This window comes from Macaca mulatta, chromosome 2, assembly GCF_049350105.2.
Source record: "Macaca mulatta isolate MMU2019108-1 chromosome 2, T2T-MMU8v2.0, whole genome shotgun sequence".
NCBI classification, from domain to species: Eukaryota; Metazoa; Chordata; class Mammalia; order Primates; family Cercopithecidae; genus Macaca; species Macaca mulatta.
This window is the reverse complement of record NC_133407.1, coordinates 2,432,725-2,445,405: the sequence shown is the minus strand read 5'-3', so window position 1 is coordinate 2,445,405 and position 12,681 is coordinate 2,432,725. Positions and strand designations below refer to the sequence as shown.

Sequence of the window (12,681 nt, the reverse complement as noted above, 5' to 3'; positions counted from 1 at the left end):
TCTTTCTTTATCATCCCACTGTTCTACCACTATAATTGGGACCAGGAGGCAATTAAGGTCTTTCAAACAATACGATTTAAAAGAAACAGCTTTAAAATTTGTCACATTAAAAAGTCTGTTTCTACTTAATATCATATTGGCATTAAAGTTCTTATCCTTCCACACAAAGTGGCTTATCATCTGCTTTTCAAATGTGGAATGAAAAACAAACAAAGAAGATACCTTTTTAGTCCATCTTTTTACTCCATTATATCCTTTGGTTACCAGCTGTCTATGAAAAAAGCTGTTGAAGAAGTGAACCTAGAACAGACAATAAACACAAGCAACCAGATTATATTAGGCTTTGCCCAGATTTAACTTCAAAAGAGGAAATTTTAAAATGTTTGAATATAAAGCAGACAAAAAGAAAGGAAAAATTTATTCTTAAAAACAATGATTGAGGAGGCAAGTGGATCATCTGAAGTCAGGAGTTTGAGACCAGCCTGGCCAACATGGTGAGACACTGTCTCTACTAAAAATACAAAGATTAGCCAGGCGTGGTGGCAGGCATCTGTAATCCCAGCTACTCAGGAGGCTGAAGTAGGAGAATCTCTTGAACCTGGGAGGCATAGGTTGCAGTGAGCTGAGAGATCACGTCACTGCACTCCAGCCTGGGCACTAGAGCAAAACTCCATCTCAAAAAATAATGATAATAATGATCAAAATATAGAAAATACATTACATGGTTAACAGAAAATGCTGTTCCAAATTTTTATTGGAATGACCTTACAGCTGTGGTCTGTAGTCAGATTTGGAATGCAGCAGTAAATAAATTACCTGAATCCAATCAAGTAGAGAAGCAACCTGACAAATCTCTCCAAATCAGGTGAAAAAGTTGAAAGAGGCTATGAAAAACTTAGGTAACAATTACCTTGAACTCAAGGGAGACAGATTACATAACTAACTCCATGTGAAGGATGTGGATTTAGAGACTCCTGTTGTTACAGTAACTATAAAAAGGCCTTCGCATGATTATTTCTAGTACCACAGAATTACCCTGGCTGTACAGAATATCAGGTCCTGCATCCTTGGCTTTGAATTTCTGACTTATAAGTAAGTGGTACATCAGCTCATCTGAGATGGTAAACATATTGTGGCCTTAAAGTGCTCACTCAGTAACAGGAGGTGATAAAACTGTTCCCTCAGTGCTGTGGTTCTCCAAGTGTGGTCACCAGACCAGCAGTGTCAGTATCATCTAGGAACTTGTTAGAAATCCAGATTATCAGGCCTCATCCCAGACCTATTAAAGCAGAAACTCCGAAGGTAGGGCCCAGTAATCTGGTTTTTGTAAGCCTTTCAGATGGTTCTGATGCACATTATTTTGATAACCACGCAGCTTAACATACAGATTAAAAGAGCTGCCAGACATAGTGCTCACACCTCTAATCCCAGCCCTTTTGAGAGTCAGAGGTGACAGGATTACTTTAGCTCAGCCCAAAGTTCAAGCTAGCCTGGGCAACACAGCAAGACTCCCGGCCCTACCAAAAATAAAAATAAACTAGCTGGGTATAGTGGTACATGCCTCTCTAGTCCCAGCTACTTGGGAGGCTGAGGCAAGACGATTGCTTGAGCCCAGGAGTTCAAAGCTACAGTGAGCTATGATTGGGCCACTGCACTCCAGCCTGGAGTGTCTTTTTAGTGTCTCTAAAAAAAAGGGTATTTTTTATAATTTTAATAAAAATAAATAAATAAAAAAGAGCTCATAGTAGCTGTCTCTAGAGCAGTGACTCTTAAACTTGGTGTCTATCAAAATCATCTGGAGAGCTTGTCAAAACACAGATTGGTGGTCCCCACCTCCAGTTTCTGATTCAGTAGATTTGGGTTGGAGTCTGAGAATGTGCATTTCTAGTTAAGTTCTCAGGGGATACGATGCTGCTAGTATGGGGACCATGCTTTGAGAACCGCTGCCTTAGTTAAGTGTCCTTTTGATTCCATGAATGTTTAGAATTAAATATACTGGTGGTAAATGAAACCCTTGAAATTAATACTTTTATGTTAAAGATAATCTGTATGTGTTTAAACATTCTGATGATTAAGAGAATTTGACAATAGAGAATCTAGCAGATTAGCCTCATGATTCCAATTTATAAATGTATAACAGATTTATAATTTAAGTGGAAAGTCACAAAACATTTTCTATATTCATAAACAGTATCAGAATCTGACTTTTTAGTATTTATCTATTACTTTATTAGATTGATCAGTTTTATAAAGTACTTGGAAATTTTTGCACCCATCAGGTATCTGTGTACTCAGAAAAATACATTAAGTAAAAAAATAGTTTTGATATGTAACAAAACTCTTAAGAGAATTTAGAGTTTATGAGGGTTCAATCTGTATTTGAACTGAGTATCAAAGATTTATCCAAGAAAAAGTGAAAGATGAATTTTTTTTTACATTTTTAAAGAGAGCAAGATTTTAAAGTTAAATGTAAAAAGCTGGCTGGGCATGGTGGCTCACATCTTTAATCCCAGCACTTTGGGAGGGGGAAGGGGACAGATCACCAGAGGTCAGGAGTTCGAGACCAGCCTGGCCAACACGGTAAAACCCCCCATCTCTTCTAAAAATACAAAAATTAGCCAGGCATGGTGGCACACACCTGTAATCCCAGCTACTCGGGAGGCTGAGGCAGGAGAATTGCTTGAACCCAGGAGGTGGAGGTTGCAGTGAGCCGAGATCACACCATTGCACTCCAGCCTGGGCAACAAGAGCGAAACTCCATCTCAAAATGAAAAACAAAAGAAGTGATTTGATGGAACTTACAGTCAAGCCCAGTGCATGATCAAGACAAAATTGAACTCTCCTTTTTAAAAATTTAAGGAATGTCAGATAATTTAAACACACACACACACAAAAACTACTCCTTTTAATACACAAAGACACTCTCTCCTGCAGAAGAGGAAGTTTTCACTTACTTTGTCTGGGACTGCATCCATTATCAGCTCACCGTACATATTAATGACCTATAAAAAGTCAACATAAAACCAGCTTACTACCTCTGCCAATAAGTTGGCGAAAGAAAAACAAAATAAATAAATAAAACCAGGTTACTAACCCTATACAATTCAGAACATCCCAATCAGAATGAAGAATATATTATTACTGACAGCCGTAATCAAACCGTTTGGATCCTGGGGCAAGTAACCAGTCAAGAATAAAGAATCCTTGATTCCAAAAGACAACTGAGAAGCCAAACCAGAGATTATATTTTATTGACTAACATCCTCTGCAACTTCTCCACATTGACAAACTACAATATACTGACCTGGTCATTCAGCCAGTTCTGACCATCCAGAGTCGCCAGGTCGTCCATATCCAGCATGTGTTTATTATAGAAGATACGGAAGTTACATTTTTGATGTCTGGCCCGATAGTTTGTTATTTCTCTATTGATAAATGGTTTTCTGAAAGAGAAAGATTTTGAAAGAAAACATAAAAAAATGAGTACTTCTCAATTTACTGCTAAGCATCTTTTTTTCCTGTAAATCAAGAGAAAAGTCATATATGCCAACAATTTTATTTTCAAGGGCTTAACTTTAGCATCGTTTATATACCTATTAGAAAAGTCTTCATTAAACACATCTTTTAATCTTCCAAGGACTTCTTTTTCACTGAGTGGAACCAAACTGCCATACTTCTTCATAACCTCATCTAGGAATCCTTAAATAAAGGAAGAAAGAAAAGTTAAAATGGAAAAACAAGCCATTTTCAGGAGAGTCATTCTCCAAACACTTAACCTATACATAGCACTTAACACATACAGTGGTTAACCTATATTACTATATAATATTGATAATATAAAGAAGTATTTTTAAAGTTATATCTTTTGTAAAAAATAAAATGTATTAGGCTCTAACCAATGCAATCTAGAGAGACATACTGTGAGGCATCATTTCACATTAGATTTTTAAGTTACTGATGCATTGTTAGAGAAGGAATGGATAGCTAGAAGGAAATATTAACAGCTTCCCGTAGCTTAACCTTCTCTTAAAGCATGATATCTAAAGGGCTTAATCACATAGTCAAATGCGTATATCCTTTTGGTAACTGAAAGAATTATTGTTTTAGAATCACAATTAGAATTAACTACTGAGATCATTGTGACTCTATTATTTGGTAAAGGTGTGTACTTTAGTATCAGCAAGGGACAATATCATACAACTTGATAAATTATCATACTCATTACACTAAATAACTCTGTGGGGTGAGTTCAACTGGATAACAGCTAGTGAGGCACTTTTTTTTTTTTGAGATGGAGTCTCACTCTGTTGCCCAAGCTGGAGTGCAGTGGTGTGATCTCAGCTCACTGGAAGCTCTGCCTCCTGGGTTCACGCCATTCTCCTGCCTCAGCCTCCCGAATAGTTGGGACTACAGGTGCCCGGCACCACACCCGGCTAATTTTTTTGTATTTTTAGTAGAGACGGGGATTCACCGTGTTAGCCAGGATGGTCTTGATCTCCTGACCTCGTGATCCGCCCACCTCGGCCTCCCAAAGTGCTGAGGCTACAGGCGCCCGCCACCACAATCGGCTAATTTTTTGTATTTTTAGTAGAGACAGGGTTTCACCGTTAGCCAGGGTGGTCTCGATCTCCTGACCATGTGATCCGCCCACCTCAGCCTCCCAAAGTGTTGGGATTACAGTTGTGAACCACCACACCCGGTTAGTGAGGCACATTTTAAGATGGCAAATAGAATTTTTTGGAGATGGGGTCTCTTTCTATCACCCAGGCTGGGGCATAGTAACACAATAATAGCTCACTACAGCCTCAAACTCCTGAGCTCAAGCCATCCTCCTGCTTGGATAGTTAGCTGGGACTGTAGGCACGTGAAACCACATCCAGCTAATTTTTAAAGTTTTTTTTTTTTTTTGAGACGGAGTCTCGCTGTGTCTCCCAGGCTGGAGTGCAGTGGCGTGATCTCGGCTCACTGCAAGCTCCGCCTCCCGGGTTCACGCCATTCTCCCGCCTCAGCCTCCCAAGTAGCTGAGACTACAGGCGCCCGCCACCACGCCCGGCTAGTTTTCTGTATTTTTAGTAGAGACGGGGTTTCACCATGTTAGCCAGGATAGTCTCGATCTCCTGACCTCGTGATCCACCCACCTCGGCCTCCCAAAGTGCTGGGATTACAGGCTTGAGCCACCGCGCCCGGCCTTCTTTTTTTTTTAGATGGGGTCTTGCTGTGTTGCTCAGGCTAGTCTTGAACTTTTGGCCTCAAGTGATCCTCTTACTCCAGCCTCCCAAGATGAGAAATAAAATTTAAAGGTGGCTTTTGGCCACACCATAGGACAGTCTTCAGGTAAATGTAAGTAACATGTATATGTGCTTATATATATCACTGAATGATCCACTGAACCTAAAAAAGCCCCAGGAAATAAACCCAGGACATTCTTTTTTTTTTTTTTCTTTTAAGACAAAGTCTTGCTCTTTTCACCCAGGCTGGAGTGCAATGCCGCGATTTTGGCTCACTGCAACTTCCCCTCCTGGGTTCAAGTGATTCTCCTACCTTAGCCTCCCAAGTAGCTGGGATTACAGGCGCCCACCACCACACCCAGCTAATTTTTGTATTCTTTTTAGTAGATACAGAGTTTCACCATGTTGGCCACGCTGGTCTCGAACTCCTGACCTCAGGTGATCCACCTGCCTTGACCTCCCAAAGTGCTGGGATTACAGGCGTGAGCCACTGTGCCTGGCCACCCAGGACATTATTTCTAAGTAAATACAAAAAAGCTGAGGCAAGGCTTAGATGCTCACAAAAGTACAGACATGACTTAGGCTGTTCACCAATGCTGAATGGGCAGAGCAACAACCTAGCTAACCATCAGTCTGACCGTTAAGTCCACTGAGTTAAGACAGGAAAAATGAGGATTGTTAGCCACATATCTTAACCAGTTCCCTTTGTAACTCCAAGAATGGCCTCTGCCATGCATTGATATGAACAGGATAGAAAAGATCATAAGAGAGTCTTGGGAATAAAGTGTTTCATCTTTTATGAGGGGACAGACAGGCAGAGAAGTGAAAAATTTATTTTTCCTCCTGTTAATCTCCCACCAGAGTACCTCTCAGTTTTAAAGGCTTAACATAGGAGCAAAGGTCAGGGTACAGTAAACAGAAAAGAGGTCCTTTCTCCTGTCTATTCTGCTCTAGGCTTTGGGCAAATACAGTAGACAGGAAGATAGTCCCATGCTCCAACTTCATCAGAGTAGGGGATAAAGATTTGGGGCTTCTAAACTAGGAACAGACCATATACTTGCCTCTAGTGTTTACTATTTCACATCTTACAGTTATCTAATCATAACCTTGTGTCTACATGGGGGAATGGGCCCAATGGAAGATAAGGAATCCCACCATTTGAGAAACTGCATTGAGAATTACTTTTCGTAGAAAAATAATACCCCTAACAACAACAATAAAAATTAAACTTTAGGCCCCACAACCTTGATTGAGGCTCCTTAAATAAGAAGGCAGTGTCCCCCACAATGGGATATGGACCTGAATTTCAAACTAGTATCACGGTGCTCTTGCTAACAATGTTATTTCTGGTGGTAGAGTATGATGGAGATTCTAAATTGTTACACATTTTCCTCTTATCTGTATCTTTATTTTCATTTTCAGATGATAAACATGGATTTCTTTTTTTTTTTTTTTGAGACGGAGTCTCGCTCTGTCGCCCAGGCTGGGGTGCAGTGGGCGGATCTCAGCTCACTGCAAGCTCCACCTCCCGGGTTCACGCCATTCTCCTGCCTCAGCCTCCCGAGTAGCTGGGACTACAGGCGCCCGCCACCTCACCCGGCTAGTTTTTTGTATTTTTTAGTAGAGATGGGGTTTCACCGTGTTAGCCAGGATGGTCTCAATCTCCTGACCTCGTGATCCACCCGTCTCGGCCTCCCAAAGTGCTGGGATTACAGGCTTGAGCCACCGCGCCCGGCCTAAACATGGATTTCTTATTCAGTAGAAATGCCCTTCAAGGTACGATCTTCAAGGAGAACCCTAGATGACAGTGTCTCACTTATACACACTATTATCTCACTGGGGCCAGAAGTAAAACAACAGTTAAAAAATACTTATCATAAGAAAAGCACTAGCATATCTCATTTAGTCCTTATAGCCCCCCTGTGTATTAAGATAGTAAGTATCCCTACTTTACAAATAGAGACACTGGGCCAGGGGCTCACGCCTGTAATCCCAGAACTTTGGAAGGCGGGTGGATCACCTGAGGTCAAGACTTCAAGACCAGCCTGGCCAACATGGTGAAACTCTGTGTATGCTAAAAATACAAAAATTAGCCGGGCATGGTAGCATGCCTGTAATCCCAGCTACTTGGGAGACTGAGGCAGGAAAATTGCTTGAACCTGGGAGGCAGAGGCTGCAGTGAGCTGAGATTATGCCACTGCACTCCAGTCTGGACAAAAGAGTGAGACTTTGTCTCAATCAATCAACCAACCAACCAACCAACCAGGCAATCAAATGGAGACATCAGAAGCTTTGAGAGGTTAAGTTACCTCCCCAAGGGCACTTAACTAGCATCTGGTAGAACTAAGATCCTGATTGTAGGTCCCGTGACTACAGAAACTGGGCTGTTAACGCTATGCCACTTGCAAAGCAAGAAATATGTTATCTTTTCTCTACAAAAACAACTTGGTTCTTCACCTTTCCTTTTTAATATCTGGGGCCAAGAATTACCCAGAAACAGATTTTATAAAATGACAGTTAAATCCACCATTCTTTACCCACTTGCTTTCACTAAACTAATCAACTAAAAAAGGAAAAATGCGCTTGGTATACACAATTTATTTTACTCCCAAAGTACTAAAATTTCAAAGTGACCCAAGAAACAAAGGATAAAATTTTAGGAAAAAACAACAAACAACAACTGGAGTTCAAATTATAGCACACTCTGCAAGTACAAAAGGTAGTAATATAAAAACCAAAACCTGAGGTGTTATTTTAGAATCTAAAGTACCCGGCCAGGCACAGTGGCTCACACCTGTAATCCCAGCACTTTGGGAGGCTGAGGCAGGATTGCTTGAGCCCAGGAGTTAAAGACCAGTTTAGGCAACAAAGTGAGACTACTTCTCTACAAAAAATACAAAAATTGGCCAAGCGTGTTGGCACATGGCTGTAGTCCCAGCTACTGGGGAGGGTGAGGTGGGAGGATGGGTTGAGCCTGGGAGGCAAAGACTGCAGTGAGCCAAGATCCCACTATGGCATGCCAGCTTGGGCAACAGAGCCAGACCCCGCCTCAAAAATAATTAATTAATTAAAAAAATAAAAAAGAATTTTCTTTCTTTTTTTTTTTTTTTTTTTTTGAGACGGAGTCTCGCTGTGTCTCCCAGGCTGGAGTGCAGTGGCGTGATCTCGGCTCACTGCAAGCTCCGCCTCCCGGGTTCACGCCATTCTCCCGCCTCAGCCTCCCAAGTAGCTGAGACTACAGGCGCCTGCCACCACGCCCGGCTAGTTTTTTGTATTTTTAGTAGAGACGGGGTTTCACCATGTTAGCCAGGATAGTCTCGATCTCCTGACCTCGTGATCCACCCGCCTCGGCCTCCCAAAGTGCTGGGATTACAGGCTTGAGCCACCGCGCCCGGCCAAGAATTTTCTTAAAAAAAAGTTAAAAGTAAGGCCAGGCGTAGCGGCTCACACCTGTAATCCCAGCACTTTAGGAGGCCGAGGCAGGTGGATCACAAGGTCAGGAGATGAGACCACCCTGGCTAACATGGTAGAACCCCGTCTCTACTAAAAAATACAAAAAATTAGCCAGGCGTGGTGGCGGGCGCCTGTAGTCCCAGCTACTCAGGAGGCAGGAGAATGGCGTGAATCCAGGAGGCGGAGCTTGCAGTGAGCCAAGATTGCACCACTGCACTCCTGCCTGGGTGACAGAGTAAGACTCTGTCTCAAAAAAAAAGAAGTTAAAAGTACCCATCATGTTAAACTAATGGCACTGGACAGTGTTCCTTTGATACAACTGACCTGGATCACATTCCACCCTGAATGTGGAATGACGTTCACTGTATTGTGCACGTAAGAAATGCAACCACATGGTTCTCCAACAAAATACAATACATACCTCAGAAAGGGCCCATCAATAATAAGGAAGGTATAAAGCATCTAAGAACAAACACAAGGAATGTGCAAAAAACCTAAGGAAACAGCTGCAAAATACTACTAAGGGACAGGAAATCTTTTGCAATGAAAGCAATTTTCCCTAAATTAATCTATACATACAATGCAACATCAAGTAAAAACCATACTTTTTAAAAAGATTAGAAAACAAATCCAAAATTTACCTTGGGACAAAAATGTGAGAAATTCTTAGAAATTTCTGTAAAGAATTAAAGGAGAGAGGTGAATAAGGAGTGCCAGCTCCTGTCAAATGATAAAACTAACTACGCTAATTAAGGCAAATACAGCCAGCATGGAACAGAGATCAAATCCAAAGAGACCCAATGGTAGGCTGCATTTCTGAACCACAGGGAAAAGAACAAATTACTCAATAAACAGTATTAGAACTACCAACTAATTTCATTGGTTCCCAGATCCATGGAAATAAATTAAAAAAAAAAAAAAAAGAACTGGCAACTAAATATTTTATTAACAGCTGGAATTCATTTTGGTGTAAAGAATGAGGTAAAGATCTACCTTAACTTTTTTCCAAAGCACTAAATTAAAAATAACACATTAGGCCGGGCACGGTGGCTCACATTTGTAATCCCAGCACTTTGGGAGGCTAAGGCAGGCAGATCACCTGAGTTTGGGAGTTTGAGACAAGCCTGACCAACATGGAGAAACCCTGTCTCTACTAAAAATACAAAATTAGCTGGGAATGGTGGCAGGCGCCTGTAATCCCAGCTACTAGGGAGGCTGAGGCAGGAGAATCACTTGAACCCAAGAGGCGGAGGTTGCAGTGAGCCGAGATCACATCACTGCACTCCAGCCTGGGCAACAAGATCAAAACCCCATCTCAAAAAAAACATTAATAGTCTAGAAAAAAAGAGTTGGACATTTTTATAAACATTTACTTTATATGTGGAAACAAGCTTTTAAGTAGTTGTTTTTTTTCTAATACACGACCATAATTATTTTTAAATAAATGGCAGTGAGCTCATAATTGCTTTTGGACTTTCAAGCCTTTGAACATGTATTTCTTTTTTTTGTTTGTTTTGTTTTTGTTTTTTTTTTTTTTTGAGACGGAGTCTCGCTCTGCCGCCCAGGCTGAAGTGCAGTGGCCGGATCTCAGCTCACTGCAAGCTCCGCCTCCCGGGTTCTCGCCATTCTCCTGCCTCAGCCTCCCAAGTAGCTGGGACTACAGGCGCCGCCACCTCGCCCGGCTAGTTTTTTGTATTTTTTAGTAGAGACGGGGTTTCACCGTGTCAGCCAGGATGGTCTCGATCTTCTGACCTCGTGATTCGCCCGTCTCGGCCTCCCAAAGTGCTGGGATTACAGGCTTGAGCCACCGCGCCCGGCCTGAACATGTATTTCTTAAACACACTAAACTTTTTTTTGTTTGTTTGTTTGTTTTTGAGACGGAGCTTTGTCACGCAGGCTGGAGTGCAGTGGTGCGATCTCAACTCACTGCAACCTCCGCCTCACAAGAACAAGCAATTCTCCTGTCTCAGCCTCCCGAGTAGCTGGGACTACAGGCGCATGCCACCACACCTGGCTAATTTTTGTATTTTTAGTAGAGACAGGGTTTCACCATATTGGTCAGATTAGTCTCGAACTCCTGACCTCAGGTGATCCATGCGCCTCAGCCTCCCAAAGTGCTGGGATTACAGGCATGAACCACCACGCCCAGCCTAAACTTACTCTTCTTAAAACTACTTTTTTCCATCCACTATATCATGGACAGTTCTCTTTTCCCTGAAAAAATGCACACTGTATGTTAACCAATTCCCTACTGATGGCCATTTATTTTTACCTCTAAATAATGTAACAATTAAAACTCTTGATCTATCCTAGTTCTACTGTTTCCCTTGGACACACCTGCTACAAGTCAAATTTCTGAGTAAAAGGGCATGTGCATATCTAAATTTTTAAATTGTCATCTGATTTTTGCTCTAGACACACACATGCACACAAGATTTAAATGTTTGTAGAGTCAATTTGGTATATTTTCATTGCTTCTGAGCTTCCTATCATGGACAAAAAATGTCTTATCAATATAAGATTATAAAAATGGTCTCCTGCTCAAACAACTGAATAGCAAGAACATAACCCAATTTTAAAAGCAGGCAAAGGACCTGAATGTGGAGAAAAGGGAAGCCTGTACACTACTGGTGGGAATGTGAATTTGCACAGCCATGAAGGAAAACAGTATACAGGTTCCTCAAAAAATTAAAAATAGAACTACCATATGATCCAGCGATTCCACTTCTGAGTATATTTCAAAGACAATGAAATCAATGTGTTGAAGAGGTACTTGCACCCCATACTCACTGCAGCACTATCCACAATAGCCAAGACATGGCATCAACCTCAATGCCCATAAGTGGATGAATGGAGAAAGAAAATGTAGTATATATACACAATGGAATACAATTCAGCCTTAAAAAATCCTGTCATTTGCAACATGGATGAATCTGGAGCACAATATGTGAAATATGCCAGACACAAATATACTGCGTGATCACTTACATGTGGAATCTAAAGTCAAACTCATAGATGTAGAGAATAAACAGTGGTTACCAGGACATGGGGCAGAGAATTGGAAGATGTTGGTCAAGGGTTATAAAGCTTCAGAGAGACAAGAGGAAGCACTCCTAGAGATCTATTATACAGTCTGGTGACTATAGTTAATAATAATGTACTGTGTCTTAAAAATAGATGAGAATAGATTTTAAATGTTCTTACAACAAAGTGTGTGAGTGATGGATATGTTGATTATCTTGATTTATTTCACAAAGTAAACATACATCAAAACATCACATTGCACCCCTTAAATAGATATAATGTTGTCAATTAAAAATAATCTTTAGGTCAGGCACAGTGGCTCATGCCTGTAATCCCAGCACTTTGGGAGGCTAAGCCGGGTGGATCCCTTGAGGTCAGGAGTTCAAGACCAGCCTGGCCAATATGGTGAAACCCCATCTCTACTAAAAATACAAAAAATTAGCTGGGCGTGGTGGCGCACCTCTGTGGTCCCGGCTGCTCCCGGAGGCTGAGGCATGAGAATCGCTTGAACCTGGGAGGCGGAGTTTGCAGTAAACTGAGATCACACCCCTGCACTCTAGCCTGGGAGACAGAGTGAGACACTGTCACAAAGAAACCAAAAACTTAAAAAGAATGATTTCCTGTATTTTTTTTTTCTTTTTTAAGAGACAAGGTCTGCCAGGAGCAGTGGCTCACACCTGTAATCCCAGCACTTTGGGAGGCCAAGGCAGGTGGATCACGAGGTCAAGAGATCGAGACCATCCTGGCTAACACAGTGAAACCCCGTCTCTACTAAAAATACAAAAAATTACCCAGGCGTAGTGGCACACGCCTGTAGTCCCAGCTACTTGGGAGGCTGAGGCAGGAGAATCACTTGAACCCAGGAGGCAGAGGTTGCAGTGAGCCAAGATCGCACCACTGCACTCCGGCCTGGGAGAGACAGCGAGACTCAAAAAAAAAGAGATAAGGTCTTGAGAGAGATAAGGTCTTGAGAGAG

The 12,681-nt window shown here is 41.7% G+C and overlaps 1 protein-coding gene across 10 annotated transcripts in view; it reads right to left on the bottom strand.

Annotated features, from left to right (window-relative positions):
- Window positions 1-12,681, bottom strand: part of SENP5 (SUMO specific peptidase 5) — a 78,063-nt gene that overhangs the window by 38,229 nt on the left and 27,153 nt on the right. For all 10 annotated transcript variants that reach the window (NM_001194855.3, XM_077990780.1, XM_077990784.1 and 7 more), the window contains 4 exon segments: window positions 223-300; window positions 2,955-3,002; window positions 3,305-3,443; window positions 3,594-3,699. In NM_001194855.3, coding sequence (NP_001181784.3) covers window positions 223-300; window positions 2,955-3,002; window positions 3,305-3,443; window positions 3,594-3,699 — 371 coding nt within the window.